A 22,197-nucleotide genomic window follows, 5' to 3' on the forward strand; every position below is an offset into this window, starting at 1 on the left:
TGGACCAATTTAATCTACAGAGAGGAAAGGTGTGCTCTATATCTGTGCATTAGGTGATATGGAACATGTTTGATCGCTGGTTCAGTATTGTGGTTGTCTCTGTATGGTTTGTAATGTAAAAGGTAAATGTATTTGATGTATTTTCAGAGACCTGAACAATCTCAGATTTCAAGTACCCTTGAATACCATTAAAAGTTACTTTGATTGCTGGCATACCCATAACCTGCATAAGACTCACTATTTCTGTATTTTCCACTTTTTAAAAAAACTATTCATAGCATAGGAGCCAGCTTTGTGGGTGCTGGGTGTGCTTGAGCACCCCCAGTATTGAGAAAATTCCTTGTAAGTCCAGGGAGGGGTTATTTCCACTGGGTTTATCAACCCCAATAATTTTGACAAATTGGATCCTATGATTCTTAGTGTTCAGTGTTGGATTTCAAAGTAGTCACAATCTTGTTTTTGAAAGTACCTTTCCATGACCGTACAAAAAAAAAGATATAAATACCTTAAAGCTACGGTATATAAACCAGGGTGCTTCATTTTGCTTATAAAATGAATTCATATCCTTTCAAGATTGTATTTGTGAAGCAGACCAGAAATCTCCAATTAATCTTTGGGTCAGAGGATAGGCATAGCAATCTTTGGAATATACAAGCTACTGCCCCAAATCATTTGACATGATGCAGAAAAAAAGGTTAAATAAAGACTTCTCACGTGTTATTAGGCACTTCAGGAGGGCAAACATAGGATTATTGCACTAGAACTGAAACTCTACTATTTGGAAGTGGGCTATCACAAATTACAGTTATACTACTTTTTTTTTGTTACATTTGTACCCCACGCTTTCCCACTCATGGCAGGCTCAATGCGGCTTACATGGGGCAATGGAGGGTTAAGTGACTTGCCCAGAGTCACAAGGAGCTGCCTGTGCCTGAAGTGGGAATCAAACTCAGTTCCTCAGTTGCCCAGGACCAAAGTCCACCACCCTAACCACTAGGCCACTCCTCCACTGTTGCTACTATTTGAGATTCTACATGGAATGTTGCTATTCCACTAGCAATATTCCATGTAGAAGTCGGCCCTTGCAGATCACCAATGTAGCCGCACAGGCTTCTGTTCTGTGAGTCTGACGTCCTGCACGTATGTGCAGGACGTCAGACTCACAGAAACAGAAGCCTGTGCAGCCTTCTACATGGAATGTTGCTAGTGGAATAGCAACATTCCATGTAGAATCTCCAATAGTATCTATTTTATTTTTGTTACATTTGTACCCTGTGCTTTCCCACTCATGGCAGGCTCAATGCGGCTTACATGGGGCAATGGAGGGTTAGGTGACTTGGCCAGAGTCACAAGGAGCTGTGCCTGAAGTGGGAATCAAACTCAGTTCCTCAGTTCCCCAGGACCAAAGTCCACCACCCTAACCACTAGGCCACTCCTCCACTTGATCGTTATGCTCTGTTAGAGTTGAGCGTTTTCTTAAATTTCAGTGTGTCTGGATGATTGTCATTTCCTTCGCTCCCTGTTTCTTTTGCCAAATTATTGTCCAGACTGCCATTGTTTGTTTTTTTTTCCTACTAGCTACTGCTCCTGTGAGCTTCTGGGGTGTTTTTTTCAAAACAAGGTTTCATTGCCAGCAGAAGAGGGAGCCAGTAGGAAAGAAACAGAGTTTAGTTTACGCAGCACAAAAAGTAGTCAGATCTTTTCAGGTGAACTCTACTTCTTTTTTTTTTTTTAATTGAAAATTTCAATTGAAATTTACAAAAGTAAATAAGAAAACAATAAGATCAGCTTGACCCCTACAGGCAGTATTGTGAAACTACCATTAGCGGTGAACCAGCTTCATTTTAAACCCAGAGTCCGAGGGGCAGTAGTAACTGGAGATTGCTTCTGACTCAGTTGCTAGACAGCAGAGAATCTCTGGTGGGTCCCAGGGAGGTCCTTATGGAGTGAGAGTGGAGGTGGGAGTCTGATGGAGTCATTTTGGAGGGGGTAGGTGTCTGTAGGTGGGCTGGGGGGACTTTGCTTGCAGGGAAAAGAAAGGAATGCACCAATTCATACACCCTGTTTAAGACATCCCCAGGAGCCTTGGTCTGTGCTATTAGCAGCCACATGTTCCTGTGGAGTAGAATGATTATAAATTGTGCTGTTAGCAGCCTGAGGCAGTTAACTTGTTTGGTTGCACCCACAATTTAATCAATTAATGAGCTGACCTTGATTTGTATCTGCCATTTTCAGGGCACAGACCGTAGAAGTCTGCCCAGCACTAGCCCCGCCTCCCAACCACTAGCCCCGCCTCCTAACCACCAGTGTTGCTTTTTATTTATTATGTTTCTGTTCCATTGTATTCTCAGAGATACAGATAGATCACAAGTTGATATGTATATATTCTGAATACAGTGCTGCTGCTTGTAGACATACTAGATTCTGTGGTCCGATTAGTTAAGAATACTTTTTACTTTGTAGTAAAAAAAAAAGTAGATTTACTTTATTACTTTTACTTAAGTATTTTGGGGGGGATAAGACTTTCTACTTTTATTTCATTACTTTTGAAGCCAGTACTTTTACTTTTTACTTAGGTACTTTTAAAAAGTAATGAACCCCCACCTCTTATAAATTAAAACTATAAATGAAGAGATGTGCTAGAGGTCGGAGGGAGCTGGGGAGGTTGGATGGATTTGAAGACTGAACTAGGTCATGCTGTGCCTTCTAGAGGCTATCTGTTAAAGCTGTAGGCCAGTGATTCCCAAACCCTTTTCCCCACAGTTTTAAACTTGAACTTTCTTCCAGAGGTAGAGACATAACTGTCACAGCTTACAGCAGTGGTTCCCACACTTGGTCCTGGAGGCACCCCAGCCAGTCAGGTTTTCAGTATATCCACTATGAATGTTCATGAGAGAGATTTGCATGGAATGGAGGCAGTTCATGCAAGTTTCTCTCTTATGAATATTCATTGTGGGTATCCTGAAAACCTGACCGGCTGGGGTGCCTCCAGGACCAGGTGTGGGAACCACTGCTGTAGGCTGTGACAGTTATATCTCTACCTCTGGAAGAAAGTTCAAGTTTAAAACTATGGGGGAAAGGGTTTTACACTATGAAAACTAGTTAATAAAGTTTTTTTTTTAATTCAAACTGTCTTTATCAATAAACCTACAATTTATCTTTTATCCCCAGTCTTTACATTACCAAAGCACAGTGCAAAATAATGTTCTCTTCTCTTAGAACTTCTCAGAAAGAACGTTAAGTGGGACCTTTCCTCTTTATATAGTTTTGATTCTAAGGGAACTGCTTCAAACAGACCCTTTGAAAGCTATCACAGCAATCTGACTCCCAATAGGTGTGCCTTTATACAACTGACCTCTACATGCCCTAGTGTTCAAAGGGATACATTTTAAATTGTCCTTTTCTGTTATAGATAATGTGAACGATTTAGCTAGGCAGGAGTACCACCTGCCTTAGTCTCTGTGTGAAATATATAACTTTTAAGGATGTTTCTAGCTGGCTCCTTATAAGGAAGATCAGGGGAGGAACTGTCATGTTATAGAAATGATAAGAAGCTGAATTTTGGAGGGAAATCTTTTTTTTTTTTCTCACAGCTTCAATTTGCCAAGCTGATTTGAGGGGGCGCAAAGCATCTTAGTGAGTGGGATTCTAAATGCTGATTAAACCCAGTACCAGAGAACAGAGCAGTTGATAGAAAGTCATCTATTTTCCTATCTTCTGAAATCTAGTTTGGGATTTAAAGAAGTGGAAGCTTTATGTCCTGTTGAAAGTGTTTCCTCACTATATCAGCCTGGCAGAAAGATCAAAGAAGAAGCCAGATGTCCGTGCATGCAGAACCATGCCATTTCTAGGGTAAGGGAGGATCCCCTAGACCATTAACCCTAGTTCCCTGAAGAGAAATCCTGTGACTATGATACTGCATAGGAGCCTGGGACCAGCTTAGGATGAGATGGAAAGCGGAAATGCAGCACAAAAATAATTTTTGGTGGTGTCGGAGAATTCTTCAGCCATCTGTGGGGAAGGTGCCTAATAAAGAATTTTCTTTTTACTGAACAAGTGGAGATACTGTTTACAGATCCCTAGTTATAGTTAGATAAATATACTGCATAAATAGTCAATTAAGCGTAGATTGAACCTTAGATGTGATCAACTGGCATCATTTTTTTGGCCTTTTGTGGGTGGTTAGAAAAGTCAACTTGATGTTTCATCCAACACACAGACATTCTTGGAGAGACATCATAGCTTCGATAGATTAAATCCAATGTTTTTTTTTTAAGTTTTCCAGTGGGAACAGTTTAAATATCTAGCAGAACATGTGGTTGACATTTCGAATCGTTGGCATTTCTAATGAGATAAATGTGTTCTGTGTAAGAAAATAGTATTATGGGATTTGACTTCATTAGAGAGAGCATCAAAAAGCCCAAATGAATTGTGGCATAACCCCAATATACTTCTTAAGATTTGAACATTGAGGTTTATATAGCTGGCACACTGTAGTCTTTTCATTATTTAGCCTCTGCTTTCACCTTCTCATGCTCTTCTAATGAGTCAGTCAATTGCTTGTCACTCACTGGTCTAGATCTTTCCTTGTGTCCATTTACTCCGTTGATCTTAGATTACTGATTTCAGGTTGTGAATTTAGGACTGAAGATTATTAGTGACCAGGGCTTTGTTGTTGTTGTTGTTGTTGTTGTTATTGCTGTTGTTTTTATAGAGGGTGCTTGTTGATCCCACACATAGGTTATGACAATTTGACTTAATAGACACTGACCCATTGCATTTTCCACATAAAATAAAGTAGCCCTTTCCTTTTAGGCATATGTCCTTATTTCTGGTCAAGTTGAAAGAAGAATTGGTACTGCGTGTGTCAAGCAGAGCTAATCCTTTAAGGTTGCACTCTAGTTTACTCTTGTGTTGAAAAAGTCAGTGAGGTGGAAGTATTGTTTAAGCAGCCAATACAGTAGAAAATATGAAATGCTACCCACTCTAGGATTTGCAAAGGAAAATATCTCATGAGCATAAGCCAGATACCAAGAAAATTGCTCAGGGCCAAAATTCCTGGCAGGAAGGGCCATTGCCAGCACACTTTAAGGGCGATTCTATAAGTTGGTGCCTTAATCTAGGTGTCCCAGTGCCTTAGTCTAGGTGTCCCAATGCCGTGTGCTTAACGTCAATTCTATAACGTCATCTTGGCACCAAGATTCCATTATAGAATACTAGTGAAGGTCCACCCTTTTACATCTTGTCAATGGCAGGTAAATGACACCCAAAGTTTATAATATTCTATAAACGACATATTTTCGATATGACGTCGAAGTTGGACTTTGGATGCTTTGCGCTAAACATCCCCAATCCGAATAGCAAATGAAACCATTTTTGAAAAAGCAAAACATCTATCTTTTTTTTTTTTGTTTTAAATACTGTTTGTAACAAGGTTCGTGCTCTGTGCATTTATCTTGTTAGGCCATTTTCAAAAATAACCAATGCACAAGTGAGAAACGTAGAAAATCAAATCATCAGGATGTAGGAGGGGCCAGCATTTTTAGCAGACTGGTCCCTCCTGAGACTTAAGATGGGTGGAAAGAAGAGTCAGGGGATGACAGAATTAGGTCAAGGACATGACCAGCTCGATGGGTAGGGAAAGAGACCCATTGAGAAAGACCTAAATCCTTTAACAGAGACAGAAAATACCTTGACCAGGGTAGATCAGATAAATGATATCCCAAGATAAATGAATTTGGGAAACAAATCGTAGCTTCAGCAACAGCATGATAACAAGAGTCCCATTGTGATTGGGAAAGAGAAGGGGGGGGGGGGGCAGTAAAAAAGCAAAAGAAGTAGGGGGCTTGGTCCACAGAGGCACACTGCTAGAACTTCAGGATACACTACAGGGAGAGAAATTTCATCAACCCGTAATTTTGAATTTCCTCCAAACATTTAGCATATATTTGAGGTACAGATTATAAAGTATTCCACTAAGTACAGTGCTGTTGACCTACTCTGTGAGAATGTCTAAGCAGGGCTACCTCTTACTTTGTCTGTTTACTGATGTAATGTATAGAAACGTTTTTATAGGTGGTTCTCCCCCACAGGGAATGGCCACGGTAGTAGTGGATGAGGTCACTGAGATTTAAAGTAGATGAAGGACCATGGTGTTTCCATGTCAATGGGGTCCTGGATGCTGACCAAAGTCTTGCTTGGAAGAAAAGGAGAGATGAAAGTAATGGTTTTTCTTTCACTTACAGGAAGATCAAGAGGTGCACTGTGGGTATCCCAGGGGGAGGACATCCATTAAGTATTTTGTTATGTGCATCAATTTGCAGAACTGTTAATTTGGCTAATTGCCAGCAGGGGCATAGCTATGGGGGACCACAGGGGACTGGGCCCCTGCAAATTTCGTCCGAGCCCATGGTTTGCTAGTGGGGGTCCCCAACCCACGTCAGCTGAAGCCTTCTTCAGCGCCGGCCTCCGGTGCAGCCGCATTCCCTGCCTGCCCCCTGCACTTCTTTCTTCTTGCTCCTCCTGTGCACACTGATGCATGAAGAAAGAAGTGCAGGGGGCAGGCAGCAAACGTGGCAGTGCTGAAGAAGGCTTCAGCTGGCAGGGGTTAGGGACCCCCGCCCACAAAGGTATTTGTTTGTGAGGGGGAAGCAGCAAGGAGGCAAGGTGAGGTGAGAGGGGGGTGGGTGAGGCGAGGTAGGGCGGCACTCAAAATGTGCCCCCAACCTCGGGCTATGGCCCCCTTCCACTGTGAGGTCTGGCTATACCCCAGATTGCCAGATGATATGTTCACTGAACACAGATGGACTCCTGTAGAGAGAAAGGTGGAGGGAGTTGACTGGAAGCATGTTTCAGGGTTTAAGAAGGGAGGGCTTGACAAAGGATCCTAATATTCCCAGGCAGTGAAGAGGAATCCCAAGGGAGGATTCAAAGAGTTGGGCAGCATTCAATTTTTTTTTTGTTACATTTGTACCCCATGCTTTCCCACTCATGGCAGGCTCAATGCGGCTTACGTGGGGCAATGGAGGGTTAAGTGACTTGCCCAGAGTCACAAGGAGCTGCCTGTGCCTGAAGTGGGAATCAAACTCAGTTCCTCAGTTCCCCAGGACCAAAGTCCACCACCCTAACCACTAGGCCACTCCTCCACACACTAAAATGCAGTTTTTAATATAGTTCTGTTCTGAATAATGGACTTCTTTGTGTTGATTGAGAGTCTGGGAAGAAAGGGTGAGAGTCTGGGAAGAAGGATAGCACCCTTATTTGGCAGCTTGACCCCTAGTGGTAGAATTGTGAGACTACCACTAGGGTTCAGAGCTCCCATTGTGAACCTGAGCCAACAACAGGCAGGAGCATCTGGAAATTACTCTTGCAACATCCCTGATAAGTGGTAGGGTGGGGGGATCAGGGGGCTAAGGGGGTGGAAGGTCTCCTCTCAATGGAGCAACCGCGGCAGACTGTGGTCAATGAGGAGATTTGAGGAAGAGTTTGCTACAGTTAATGCCCATTTAAATAAACCCATGCATACATGAAGCAGTAGATAACCTCCTGTCAATTTATTTATTTATTTTTATTTATTTAAATGTTTATAAGAGAACCATTTGTTTATATCTACACTTAGCCTTTTTTTTTTTATTACTGTATGGGGGAAGGTTATCAAGCTGAGTTACCATTAAGATGTGTTATTTTATTTCTAACCCCAGTTATTGGTAACTAGGCCTCACTGCATAAAAAGGGATCTGTGCTAAAATAGCATGACTTTGCAGTAAAATAACACCATATGCTCTGTATTAAAATGTTTTATTGTGTATTATGTTGATGTTGTAATGTAGCATACTATCCTGCTTATAATCGAATGAGAAAAACGCCCAAGTTCCGACCTAAATCGGGAGATGGACGTTTATCTCACAAAAACGAATAAAGCGGTATAATCGAAAGCCGATTTTTGGACGTTTTCAACTGCAATCCGTCGTGGATGGGGACAAAGTTGATGGGGGCGTGTCAGAGGTGTGGCGAAGGCGGAACTGGGGCGTGGTTATCTGCCGAACAGAGATGGGCGCATTTCACCGATAATGGGAAAAAAGTATGCGTTTTTAGCTAGAATTTAGGACACTTTTCCTGGACCCTGTTTTTTCACGAATAAGGCCCCAAAAAGTGCCCTAAATGACCAGATGACCACTGGAGGGAATCGGGATGACCTCCCCTGACTCCCCCAGTGGTCACTAACCCCCTCCCACCACAAAAAATGAAGTTTCTCAACTTTTTATTTTCACCCTCAAATGTCATACCCAGCTCCCTGACAGCAGTATGCAGGTCACTGGAGGAGTTGTTAGGGGGTGCAGTGGACTTCAGGCAGGTGGACCCAGGCCCATCCCCCCTACCTGTTACAATTGTGCTGCTTAATGCTTATTAGTCGTCCAACCCCCCCCCAAACCCACTGTACCCACATGTAGGTGCCCCCCTTCACCCCTTAGGGCTATAGTAATGGTGTAGACTTGTGGGCAGTGGGTTTTGAGGGGGATTTGGGGGGCTCAACACACAAGGGAAGGGTGCTATGCACCTGGGAGCTCTTTTACCTTTTTGTTTGGTTTTGTAAAAGTGCCCCCTAGGGTGCCCGGTTGATGTCCTGGCATGTGAGGGGGACCAGTGCACTACGAATCCTGGCCCCTCCCACGAATAAATGTCTTGGATTTATTCGTTTTTGAGCTGGGCGCTTTCATTTTCCATTATCGCTGAAAAACAAAAACGCCCAGCTCACACATTGTTGAATAAAACATGGGCGTCTATTTTTTCCCAAAATACGGTTCGGTCCGCCCCTTCACGGACCCGTTCTTGGAGATAAACGCCCATGGAGATAGGCGTTTTCGTTCAATTATGCCCCTCTATGTCATACTTTGTATTGCTGTTTGAATATTTTTACTGCTGTAATTGTTATTGCTTATGTTTGATTTATTCTTGCTGTACACCCCCTTGACTGAATTCCTTCAAAAATGCAGCAAATAAATCCTAATAAAGAAATAAAGAAATAAAAATAAACTAAAATCTTAACAGTAGCCCATGTTATTAACCGCATCCCTATATGGGATATTGGATGAGAGTTCTGTTCACTGTGAAATAAATGATGCTTTCATAATAAATAATGATCAAATCAGAGCCTTACCGTCAATCTGATCTTTCGTGAATTCAATCTGAAAAATAAAAAGAAACATTATATGGTCTTTAGGTGTCCTTTTAATAAGCTGTGGAAAAGTTTTGCTGTTATAGCACATTAGTTGCAAATCTTTTAACACACAGTAACTACAAAGCCTTTTGGTTAACTGCTGGAGGCAAGTCCAGTATCTTTCATTTAGCTAATGTAGACACCATACATTTCTATAACATGGGGGCTAACATTTATGGGCTGATTACATGTGAAATATTTAGAATAATAGCATTTATGAACATGTGTGTGTACATATACATATAGCTGCCAAAATTCTGCCTAAACGCTATTCTGCAAATACTCACCTAATGTACATGAGGCCAAATTCTATACATGGTGTCTGAAAAGTAGGCACATCCAAAAATAGCGCTCAGCGTCATTCTATAAATTGTGCCTAAAATTAGGTCATATTTAATATACCACCATTAGCTAACTTGCAGATCATAACGGTGTATAATATCTAAAAACAAACAGGAGACAACAGAAAGGAACTACAATATGAATAGGACAGGTTGGGAGGATCACTCAAGAAAGAAGTAGGTTAAGGAGGGAGAAATAGGGAAGGGAGTAAAATGATAGAAACGTATTGTAACCTCACATCTTCATTTTGGCAACAAATTCCGGTGTACTATACAGAAGATTCTTCTTATTGATTTAGACTTAACACCTTCAATAATAATCTTCAAATCTTGCTTTCAGCAGTTCCACTTATCAGACTCTCAAGCAAAATTGTTGGATATTACTACTACTACTACTATTTAACATTTCTATAGCGCTACAAGGCGTACGCAGTGCTGCACAAACATAGAAGAAAGACAGATATCCTGCTGACAATTGCTCAAAAACATGTTTTGCAAAACCGGAAATCTGCTCATTTACTAAATATTCATTTTGGGCGGAATTCTGTCCTACAGAATCAAAAATTTGAGTTTGCCTTGGTAGAAAAATGAACTCCTGATGCGGCGTCATATGGCCCGCGCCTAAGGGAGCCTTTAACCGGCTGGTAGCTGAATAAAAGATGAAACGGTGGTTCCTCCTGAGGAAGATCTTATGAAATGCGGATCAGCATTGGGGAACCGATATATATGGCCAATAATAGAAGTTGAAGAGGAGTTTTTTCACTGACTTCTTTGAGTCCTACATAATGCTGTACAACGAGAAGTATAAGCATGAATGGCTAATGGAGTAGTGGCAAATCTGGGATCAAATCAACTGACTGATTACAATATAGTGGCCACGTGGAAAGCGTGACATTCACTAAGTACTTTATAGAGACCAAGAAATTGGATATTCATCGAGACAGTTGTACAATTGTAAAACATTATAATCCCACATGAATGCTGTGTTTGATGTTGTTTTCAATATTGGTGTAATTATTGTTTAGAACAGCATAGGGCAAGAAGTCAGCGATAACGATGATAATTAGAGAATTATGTTTTAATGCAATTATAATAATTAAAAGTTTTTTGAATTACTACTAGAGCTGTTTTGAAATACATTATGATTTTGGCTCTGGGATTAATAAAATAATCCCTATTTGGATATATTGTTAGAAAAATATCAAACCATACTTACTAAGAAACAAGTATGGGCCCCTTTGGAACAATATTTACAAACTGCATTAGAGTCCAATTCTTTTACCACAGACTACTGTCTCCTTTTTTGTTTAGATAATGTTTGTATTAGCATACTGACATTGTACTTCTCCTTTTCTTGTTATGCTTAATCATTTTTTGTATATTTTGTATATTTGAAAAAAAAAAAATAGCGCATAGGGCAGGGGAATGCACCTATATTTCAGCACGTCCATTTACGCCACTGAAAACCTGGTATAAATACCCACGCCTAAATTAGGTGTGGTTGCCCCAAATTCTATAGCCACATGTGTAAATTTGAGGCATGGCCCTAACAGGCATATACTTCTCCCGTGGCCATGCCCCCTTTTCAGCTACATACGTTAAAATTTACATGTGCCCCTTCCCTTTTTGCAATACACCTAAAAAGATGTGCCTGTAAATTCCAATTATTGCCAATTAGTGATGATAATTGGTTGTTATCGGCCAATTATCAGTGCTGATCGACTCAATACTCAATTAAGGTACACGAGTAAATTGGGCGCATACCCAATTTAACACGTGCAACTTGCTGTGCCTTATATAGAATCAAGGTAATAGTGTATATTTACAAAGAGGGTTCACACTTACATGTGTCACTTGTAAAAATACTACGTTATATCCATATCTTCATCAACTATTCACCAACACACCAGCTATTGCTGGCGTAAGAGTTTATGCCTAACATATAAACACATATATACCTAGTTAAGCTACTATTGCTTACTGTCACGGTTGGTCCCAGTCTGTCACGAGTGTCCTGGGTACAGCCACCAGTTGTGAGTCCTAGTGCAGTTCCCTCAGCAGGTACCAGGCCCAAAGGTGAGGGTTCAGTTCTAGAACAGGCAGTCGGATAAGCCCAATGCTTCACCTGCGATGACCGCTGTTCCCCAGAGGTTGAGTCCCTGGGTGCAGGCGGCCGGCAGGACTTCAGGAGGATCAAGGCAGGAGAGGACTACCAAGAGTGGTACCAATCTAGACAGCAGGCAGGCAGGGCAGCGGCCCTTGACACAGGGCAACCGCTGGTACGGGCAAGGAGGTGAAAGCAGACAGCAACAGTAGGCAGAGTCAGGTTCAGGCTACAGGTTCAGGCAGGCGGCAATCAGAAGGCAAGTCAGGTTCAGGCAAGGGTTCAGGCAGGTGGCAATTTGAAGGAAAGGTCAGGTTCAGACAGAGGTCCAGGCAGACTAGTCAATAGAGAATAAATGCACCAATGCTATCCAACAAAGTAGTAACTGAGGCAAAGAAACACTGGATGATTCCCTCCTTAAGAGTTGAAGGCGTCTGACGTCAAAAACGGGCTGCACCCTGCCTGTGTGCACTGCAAGCCGAAGGTGCGCTGGGATAACGCACTATAGCCTGAGGACGCGCCGAGATGATGCACCTAGGGAAGGCAGAGCTACACAAGTAGCATCCATGCGTCTGGTTCATAAATGCAGGGGGTGCGTGCACTGGATCCCTTGCGTCTGGTTCCGGGTTTGTGACAGCTAGATTCCTTTGTAGAACAGACTCTGCCAGAGATTATGTGGTTGTCTAATAGGCAAGTAAAGTGCATGCACTTCATGCCAGGCCTATTCACAGCCCTGTTCCATGCTTTAGAAACTTAAGTAAGCGTTGCCATATTGGGACAGACTGAAGGTTCGTCAAGCCCAGCATCCTCTTTCCAACATTTGCTAATCCAGGTTACAAGTACCTGGCAAGACCCCAAATGGTACATTTTAGGCTGCTTATCCTAGAAATAAGCAGTGCATTTTCCCCCAAGTCCATCTTAATAATGGCTTATGGACTTTTAGGAAGCTATCCAAACCTTTTTAAAATCCTGCTAAGCTAATTGCTTTTACCACATTCTCTGGCAATGAATTCCAGAGATTTGTTACATGTCGAGTGAAGAAATATTTTCTCAGATTAGTTTTAAATTTACGGCTTTATAGCTTCATTGCATACTCCCTAGTCCTAGTATTTTTGGAAAGAGTAAACAAGCGATTCACGTCTACCCGTTCCACTCCACTCATTATTTTATATACCTCTATCATATCTCTCCTCAGCCATGTTTTCTCCAAGCTGAAGAGCCCTAGCCACTCTAGCCTTTCCTCTTAAGGAAGTTGTCCCATCCCCTTTATCATAGGAATTAGTGCTTAGAGCTTGCTTATTCCTGCCTTAACTGCTTAATGTACTTTAGTAAAAGGGGTTCTTAATGCCAGCACTTACTGTGCAGTAATTGCTATATAGTGTAAGAGCCTCATTATTACCATTAAAAGAACTTTTCTAAATCTCAAACATTTTTATCCAAGTGTCGCCCACTTTTCTAGAAACCTAGTTCACCAAATGAATGATTCCCCATTAAAGTTCACAGAAATTTTAGACAGTTTCTTAAGAATGTTATAGTTCTGAAACTTCTTGCAGGGTTTTTGTACTTCAAGGCCTGAACTGAGAGAGAAAGGGGCTTATGTCAGAGTATCCTGACTCCGCTATCATTGTGGTAAATTTTCCCAGTTGGATGCATAACATCATCAGTGTTTACAGTTAAAATAATAGAAGATATTGGCAGTAACTAGAAACATTTTTTTGGATTAAAAAGCTCAGAATTGTTGAAGAACCCAAATTGGTTCATTCTGTTTCTCCTTGTCAACATCTTGACATACTGCTAAGAAAAAGAATTCTATATGAATAGGAAATCTGTGTTGATATTGTGTTTTATATTAAAGAGCTATATACAAATTAACTAAAACATAGTTGTTAAATACAATCATATTTCTTACATCCTGCACATACAGTAGACAGCTAAGGTTTTCCTAAAGGAAAAACATTGGTCCAAACCACAAACGTTTTCCTGAGGCATCAGCAGAAAGTTTGCTGCTACTGTAGTCAAATTTGAAATTGGCATTGATGGGTCCTTTTACTAATATGTGCGGAAAAATGGGCTTTGCTAGTGTAGGCGCGTGTTTTGGGCGCGCACACTTCCATTTTTCAGCAGGCCTGCAAAAAACGCCTTTTAAAATTTTTACAAAAAATGGATGTGTGCATCCTTTTTCGGTCTGAAACCTTGCCGCCAGCCATTGACTTAGCGGTAAGGTCTCACACATTAACCGGACAGTAATGACCAACGTGTGCCAAATGCCACTTGGCGTGCGCAGCGGACATACACCAGAAAATAAAAATGATTTTTCAGACGCGTGTATCGGACACACGCCAAAAATGAAATTACTGCAAGAACTATGCGGTAGCCAGGCGGTAACTCCAAATTGGCGTGTGTTGGGCGCATGTAGACACTTATGCGGCTTAGTAAAAGGGCCCCTGAAGTCTCCCTTATAATTCTCCCTGTCTCTATCTCTTCCTGTCTTCCTTCCTCCTCAAGAAAAAGAAACCTCATCTACCTGTCCAGGGCACAATTTTCACACTGCCCACTTTGCAGCAAAGTCTGTGGGTTCTTTATCTCTGCAGACTATGCACCGTGCTTCAAAAAGAAAGCATGCATATAGTCTCACTTTTGAAACTTGCTGCAGACACAAGTGCCCAAGGACCTTTGTACCTGCCTTTTGTGAGGGTAGGTTTTTTATGAAAAATAATGCGTGTAGAATTGAAAATTCAGTCTAGTACATTACTTTACGACCCAATCCACAATGCACTGAAGGATATTTCCCATAAATGTGGCTAAGAGAAGTCAGTTTTCTAGTGGCGTTCCTAGGGGGGGGGGGCGGTGGGTGCAGTCCGCCCCAGGTGCACGCTGCTTGGGGGATGCCACGCACCTGTCGGCTCCGCTTGTTCCGTGCTCCCTCTGCCCCAGAACAGGTTACTTCCTGTTCCGGGGCAGAGGGAGCATGGAATGAGCAAAGCTGACAGGCGCGCGGCACCCCCCCCCAGCAGGTAAAAATGCACCGGGGGGGCATGTCCTTTCGCCGGGGGACTGCACCCGGGGGGGGGGGGGGGGGGTGCATCGGCGATCCGCCCCGGGTGTCAGCCACCCTAGGAACACCACTGCAGTTTTCAGACAGCTGGTTTACAACCATAACAAGTGTTCCCTCTAAGGCTGAGGTTTTCAACCCAGTCCTTGGGGCACATCTAGCCAGTCGGGGTTTTCAGGATATCCCCCTTAAATTCATGGAGTGCTGAGAGAAGAAATGCCCACAGATTTGATCCTGGAAGTTGTTCATAATTACTGGAGTACAGAAGAAGAGAACGGATGGTGATTTATCACAAGGAATAGTGGTGACATTTGCATATTTGAAAGAACAGGAAGAGAGACTCGGTGCATATGCAAGGAGTGTTGATTTAAAAGAACAGGGAAGTAAACAAAGGATAGTGAGATTTAACGGCAAATAACAATTCAGCCTGATTTTTTTTTGTGTGATATGAGCTGTTATATGTACATGTTTTCACTGTATCTCTTCGAAGGAAAAAGTGATATTATATTTTAATTGGATTGTTGAGTGAGAGTGATATGGTATGAGAGAGTGTGTGTGTGAGAACTGAAGGGCAAGAAGAACCTGCTTTATTATTATTATTATAAGGTTTAAAAATGTTTTGCTATTGGTACTGATAAAGATTCTTTATTAGGAACATATGCAGTTACTTTTTATAGGGATCCTTAAATTCAGCGGGGATATCCGGAAAACCCCGACTGGCTGGGTGTGCCCTGAAGGCTGGGTTGAAAGCCTCTGCTCTAAGCTATGTGAGAGAACTCCAACCACATTGCTGTCAGTGGGATTAGCGCTTCAGTTGCGTGCTTCCAATCACTAGGGACAGGCAGGTTCCTCTGGAGTCCTGCAGAACTTGCCTGTCTCTCGCTATTGAAAATGTGATATTGAAACAGCACCCCCCACTGGCAGAAATGTAGGTGGAGGACTCCTGAACAGCTTAGGAAATACCAACCATAACTTGTGTACATCTGTATTAATGGCTTTGAAATTTGCCCTGTAAAAAAAAAAGGGGGGGGGAGGGGATTTTGTACCTTTTTTATATGATCTATGCATAGGAGGTCCTGGTTGGATAGTTTATAATATACCCGAAAGAGAGTCAATGCCTGCCTAGAAGGAAGTGTAAATATGTACAAGAGAATTTTTACACTACTACTACTATTTAGCATTTCTATAGCGCTACAAAGCGTACGCAGCGCTGCACAAACATAGAAGAAAGACAGTCCCTGCTCAAAGAGCTTACAATCTAGTAGACAAAAAAATAAAGCAAACAAATCAATTAATGTGTAGAGGAAAGAGGAGAGGAGGGTAGGTGGAGGCGAGTGGATACAAGTGGTTACGAGTCAAAAGCAATGTTAAAGAGGTGGGCTTTCAATCTAGATTTAAAGATGGTCAAGGATGGGGCAAGACTTAGGGGCTCAGGAAGTCTGTTCCAGGCATAGGGCACAGCAAGACAGAAGAAGCGAAGTCTGGAGTTGGCAGTAGCGGAGAAGGGAACAGATAAGAAGGATTTATCCAGGGAAAAGAGTGTACGGGAAGGGGTGTAGGGAAGGACGAGTGTGTGGAGAGATACTGGGGAGCAGCAGAGTGAGTACATTTATAGGTTAGTAAAAGAAGTTTGAACAGGATGCGAAAATGGATAGGGAGCCAGTGAAGTGACTTGAGGAGAGGGGTAATATGAGTAAAGCGACCCTGGCGGAAGACGAGACGGGCAGCAGAGTTTTGAGCCGAACACTATTTGGAATGGTTCTGAAAGCTTAATCTATAAAAGCACATAGGCACTTAAGTTGCCTTGATGAATTAGGAGCTTTAAAAAAAATTTTTGCACCATCCTAATAAATGGAAAAAGAAACAAATTATATAGCACACCGTATCAGAGAAAGAAAGAAAGAAAGAAAGAGGGAGGGAAGGAATAGGTAAGAGAGAAGACACAGAGCCATAAGCTAATCAGTCCGGCCTCACTGGGACCCCAGGGATGCCAGGAAAAATAAAAGTGTTTTGAGGGCAGATCTGAATTTTAGGTAGGATGATTCAGAACGGAAGTCAGCAGGGAAGGAATTCCAGAAATAGAGGGGATGCAAAAGAAAGCAGCGTGTCGGGTGGATTCGAGGCAGGAGCAGAAAACTGAAGGCAATGAGAGGTGATGTTCAAAAGCAGAATGCAGTGCATGGGAGGGTTTATATGGGGGGGTAATAAGAGAAGAAAGGTAACGAGGATCCCAGTATCAAGAACCGTATGCTGAACATGAAAGAGAATAGGGAGCCAGTGGTGCTGTGCTGGGAAAGGGGAAACATGGTCTTAATGGGGTCCGGGATCCTTTTTGGCAGTGAGGGTGGCGCCTGACTCCTCTCCTTCCTCCTCCGCGGCGGTCGTGGCCCTGGAGTCCTGTGCGATGGCACAGACGGCAGGTGCGGCTCTTACTACACTGGCTCCTCCTCTGCTTGGTGAAGGCACCCTGCTGACATCAGATGCCCTCGCCCTTTAAGGAGGAGCCGGACCTTGACTCGGGGCCTCAGCTACGGCTTGGTTTTCGTTGCTGGTGCATTTCTGATCCTGTTCGATTGCCTGCCTGGACCTGTAAGCCTGAACCTGACCTTGCTTCCTGCTAGCCGCCTGCCTGAACCTGTAAGCCGGACCCTGACATGGCCTTCTGCTAGCCACCTGCCTGAATCTGTAAGCCTGAACCTGACATTGCCTCCTGCTAGCCACCTGCCTGAACCTGTAAACTGAACCCTGACATGACCTTCTGCTAGCCGCCTGCCTGAACCTGTAAGCTTGACCCTGACATGCCTGCCTGAACCTGTAAGCCTGAACCTGACCTTGCCTCCTGCTAGCCACCTGCCTGAACCTGTAAGCCTGACTCTGATGTTGCCTTCTGCTAGCCGCCTGCCTGAACCTGTAAACTGGACCCTGACATGGCCTTCTGCTAGCCGCCTGTCTGAACCTGTAAGCCTGACCCCGACGTTGCCTTCTGCTAGCCACCTGCCTGAACCTGATGTTCAGCCAGGGCTCCATTCCTGGCCCCTGCTACAGCCAAGTCTGTTCCTGACTCCTGTTCCTGCTAAAGCCAGCCCTGTTCTTGACTCCTGTTCCTGCCAAGCCAGGTCAGTTCCTGATTCCCGCTCCGGCTATGCCAAGTCCTGCCAAGTCCAGCATTCAGGGACTCAACCACTGGGGAATGGTGGTCATCACATGTGAAGAACTGGGTTTTTTTGGCCGCTTTTCCTGGAACAGAGTTCACACCTGCTGACCTTTACTTCTGCTTTTGGAACAACACAAAGGCTCATCTTACCTGAACCCGTGACAGGAATTATTAGGAGATGGATGTAAAATAAGACCATATATATTATAATGCCTCTGTATTGCTCCATGGTGTGACCTCACCTTGAGTATTGTGTTCAATTCTGGTAGCCATATCTCAAAAAATATATAATGGAGTTAGAAAAGGTTCAAAGAAGAGCAACCAACAAGATAGAGGGGATGAAACTCCCATATAAGGAAAGCCTAAAGAGGTTAGGGCTCTTCAGCTTGGAAAAGAGACAGCTGAGGGGAAGATATGATTGAGGTCTACAAAATCCTGAGTGATGTGGAATGGGTGGAGGTAAATCAAATTTTCACTCATTCAAGGGGTCCTTTACAAAGTGGTGGTAAGCTAAAACATAACTACCGCTGGCCCAATGCGATCACCAGCAGTATTTTTGGCTGGAATGTGCATCATTTCCTGCGCTCTCGGAAACGTTTTTTCCCTAGCGTGGTGCTAACCTGGCGGTAATCAGGCATCACCGTTGGCGTGCTAACTGGTTACCGCTGGGTTACCGCAGGAGCCCTTACTGCCATTTCAATGGTTTCAGTAAGTACTCCCGACTGCATGGCCATGCAGTAAGGACTATCATACCATATGGTTAAAAATCATTCATTTTCAAAAAGTAATAATTCCCAGAGCACCAAGTTTGTTTGTTTGTTTTCCCCCAGTAATGGGCAGAAATCTGAAGCAGCAATGTTATTTATTTGGATTTTGCTCACACCTTTTTCAGTAGTAGCTCAAGGTGAGTTACATTCAGGTACACTGGTTAGCTCACTGTTTTGGGGGGGGGGCTCACAATCAAAGTTTGCACCTAAGGCAATGGAGGATTAAGTGACTTACCCAAGATCACAAGGAGCAGCAGTGGGATTTGAATCGGCCACCTCTGGATTGCAAGACCAGCGCTCTAACCACTAGGCCACTCCCCCAACCACAAAGACTGAAAGTTACCTTAGAGAATGCAGATGGCTAATGGCAATACTCTGAAATGTAAAACACTTACAGACTAACTATCACTCTATACAGATATATACATATTTTAGCAACATGATGGCTGAGCCTGAAACCACATATTACAGGCTACCTCTTCAAAGCCACAAAGCATATGTTTGTTCAGATGCTCCTATATTAAGCTGAAAAGGGCAGCAAAATCTGGGAACACTCGTGTGTTTGGAGGAAAGATTGAATCCTGCGTTAGTCAACTACTTGAGAAAACAGGAGCTAGAGTGGGGACATTGATAGTAGAGACAGGTGACACTTGAACATAGGTGGTTTATGGCAAATAGAAATAGTGAATGCAAATAGATCGCATACATTTTTTATTGTGGAAATCCTGAAAACTAGACTGGGTTGCTGACTTCAAAGACTGGATTTGAGGACTTCTGGTTTATGGTTTATTTGAAACTTAATATATATTGTCTTTAATGCATTGTAAGACAATGGGATGAACAAAACAATATAGTTTTTTTTCTGAAAAATTGCAGGAATTGGCGATTGAACAGCTTAGAGCAGGGGTTTTCAACCCAGTCCTTGAGACACGCTAAGCCAGTATGATTTTCAAGACTTTCACAATGAATATGCATGAAATAGATTTGCATACAGTAGAAGCAATGGATGCAAATTCATCTCATGTATTTTCATTGTGGGCATCCTGAAAACCTGACTGGCTGGATGTGTCCCGAGGACTGGATTGAGAACCCCTGGCTTAGAGAAAACAGCTCACAGCGAGAATGAAACTAATAGTTTTCATATATTAATAACCTATAATGCAAGGTCACTTACACCCAGAGTCAGGAGTAAATGTTTAACTCTGTCCTTTTTACAATTTTTGATGTACACCTGCAAGTTTGTTGGCCTGGTAATATACATGCCCCAACTTTAACATGCAGGGCTCTGTTTTTCCAAGTCATTAACTGATTGACTTCAATACCAAAATATCTAAGTGGGTTACATTAATGCTAGGTCCGTAGTTAAGAAAACAACAACAATATCAGACTGGATTAAATCAGAAAACCTCGACCTTATTTTAATCAGCTAAACATGGATCCACAATCAAAAGGATCCTATAATCCTCAAATTATGCCCCCCAGGTTACAAAATCAGTCACTGGACCAGACTGGAAAAGAGAGGTGGAGGCATCACATTAATCTACCGAGAACAATTCATTACCGAAACCATCGCCTAGTCCGTAACACCCCAACTAGAAAGTGCTTCATTCAGAATCCAAAACAAATCCCTGATTGATCAACTGACCTATGTCTTGTTTTATAGACTGTCCGGTAACTGGCATGAATCTTCATGGATTTTATCTCAAACACTTGCATAAACAACTCCAATACATTAATACTAGGCGACATAAACCTTCACCTAGAAGATCCCAACTCAGTCAATGCACACGAATGCAAAGACTTCCTACAGTCTTGGGATCTCACATGCAAGCTACCCACACCAAAGGTTACACACTGGACCTTTTATCACACAAACTGTCCACAGATCAAAATCTATCATTAACAGATATCAAATGGTCAGAAGCACCTTTGACCGATCATTACAAACTGCCTATCCTTAAATTGGCGAAAGAAGTACTCAAATCGTACATTAGAAAGGACAACTTATACTACGAGAGGGCAAATAGATCCACAAATATTCTGGCAACAGATATATGACAATGAATGGACAACACGAACTGACTCCATATACTACCTCAACTACTGGGAGACTAGATGCAGAAGCGTATTAAACGAAATAGCACCCTTAAAAACAAGAATATCCAAAAGACAAAACTCGTTACTATGGTTCAATGATGAACTAAAAATAACTCAAAACACAATCCAGAAAACTTGAACGAGCATGGGAAAAAACAAAAAATGAAAATACACTCAATGCATGGAAACAAATACACAGAAAATACAAATATGCAATTAGACAAACCAAAAGGTCCTACTATAAGACTAAACTTGGACCGGATAACACAGATCTTAAGAAACTATTTCAACTCGTAAATAAGTTACTGGACACCACCTCGGTCACTACATCCAACACAGACATCCCATCCACAGATGAACTGGCTGCCTACTTCAAGGACAAAATAAAACTACGCAGCACTCTTCCTCATCACAACACTGACATCGAAAACTTCTTTGATGATCTAGACCTAATCCCAGGTGGATACCCAGCTGACCTATCTGGTCTACATTCAACTACGCACCATTGATTCAGTTACACAAGCGACTCACAGATTCGCCAACACCCAATGCAAACTGGGCACATGTCCCAGTCATCTACTCAAATTTGCCCCAAGCCGATTCATAGAAGACCTCACACTCCACCTAAATTTCATGCTACAACAAGGTCTCTTCCCCGAGGAATATGGTAACATATTACTTACCCCAATATCACAAGACACTAAGAAAAAGACAAACGACCTCACCAACTACTGCCCAGTTGCGTCCATCCCTCTAGTAGTAAAATTGCTGGAGAGTTTGGTGACCAAACAGTTTATGGAATACCTGGACAAGCACTCAATACTACATGACTCACAATCAGGATTCCGCTGCCACCATAGTACCGAAACTGTCTTAGTCACTCTCCTGGCCAAATTCAAACAGGAAATAGCCATAGGTAAAAGCATACTCCTCCTTCAATTCGACATGTCGAGCGCATTCGACATGGTTAGCCATAATATACTACTAAGACTCCTTGGCAACTTCGGGATTATTGGAAACGTACACAATTGGATCAAGGGCTTTCTAACCACCGGAACATACCAAGTAAAATCAAATTCAAACATATCACCACCGTGGAAAGCAGCCTGTGGAGTACCCCAAGGATCACCATTATCTCCAATACTCTTCAACATGATGATGATCCCATTGGCAAAGTCCTTATCCAAACGAGGCCTTAACCCATTCATCTATGCAGATGATGTCACAATCTATATTCCCTTCAGACATGACCTGACTGAAATAACCAATGAAATAAACGATGGCCTGAACATCATGAACTCCTGGGCAAACTCATTCCAACTGAAACTGAACACTGAAAAAACTCACTGCTTTATCGTCTCATCTCAACATAACAACTTCAAACCCGCAGCATAACACACCCCAGGACACACAAACTCCCTATTTCAGATAGCCTAAAAATACTCAGAGTAATTATCGACCGCAA

The 22,197-nt window shown here is 42.6% G+C and overlaps 1 protein-coding gene across 1 annotated transcript in view; it reads right to left on the reverse strand.

The window, feature by feature from the left end:
- MYL3 (myosin light chain 3) overlaps nt 1-22,197 on the reverse strand; it is a 67,348-nt gene that overhangs the window by 39,465 nt on the left and 5,686 nt on the right. The window contains exon 2 of the mRNA XM_030197184.1: nt 9,158-9,185. Within this exon, the coding sequence (XP_030053044.1) occupies nt 9,158-9,185 (28 nt within the window). The remainder of the gene's footprint in view (nt 1-9,157; nt 9,186-22,197) is intronic.

This window comes from Microcaecilia unicolor, chromosome 1, assembly GCF_901765095.1.
Source record: "Microcaecilia unicolor chromosome 1, aMicUni1.1, whole genome shotgun sequence".
NCBI lineage: Eukaryota > Metazoa > Chordata > Amphibia > Gymnophiona > Siphonopidae > Microcaecilia > Microcaecilia unicolor.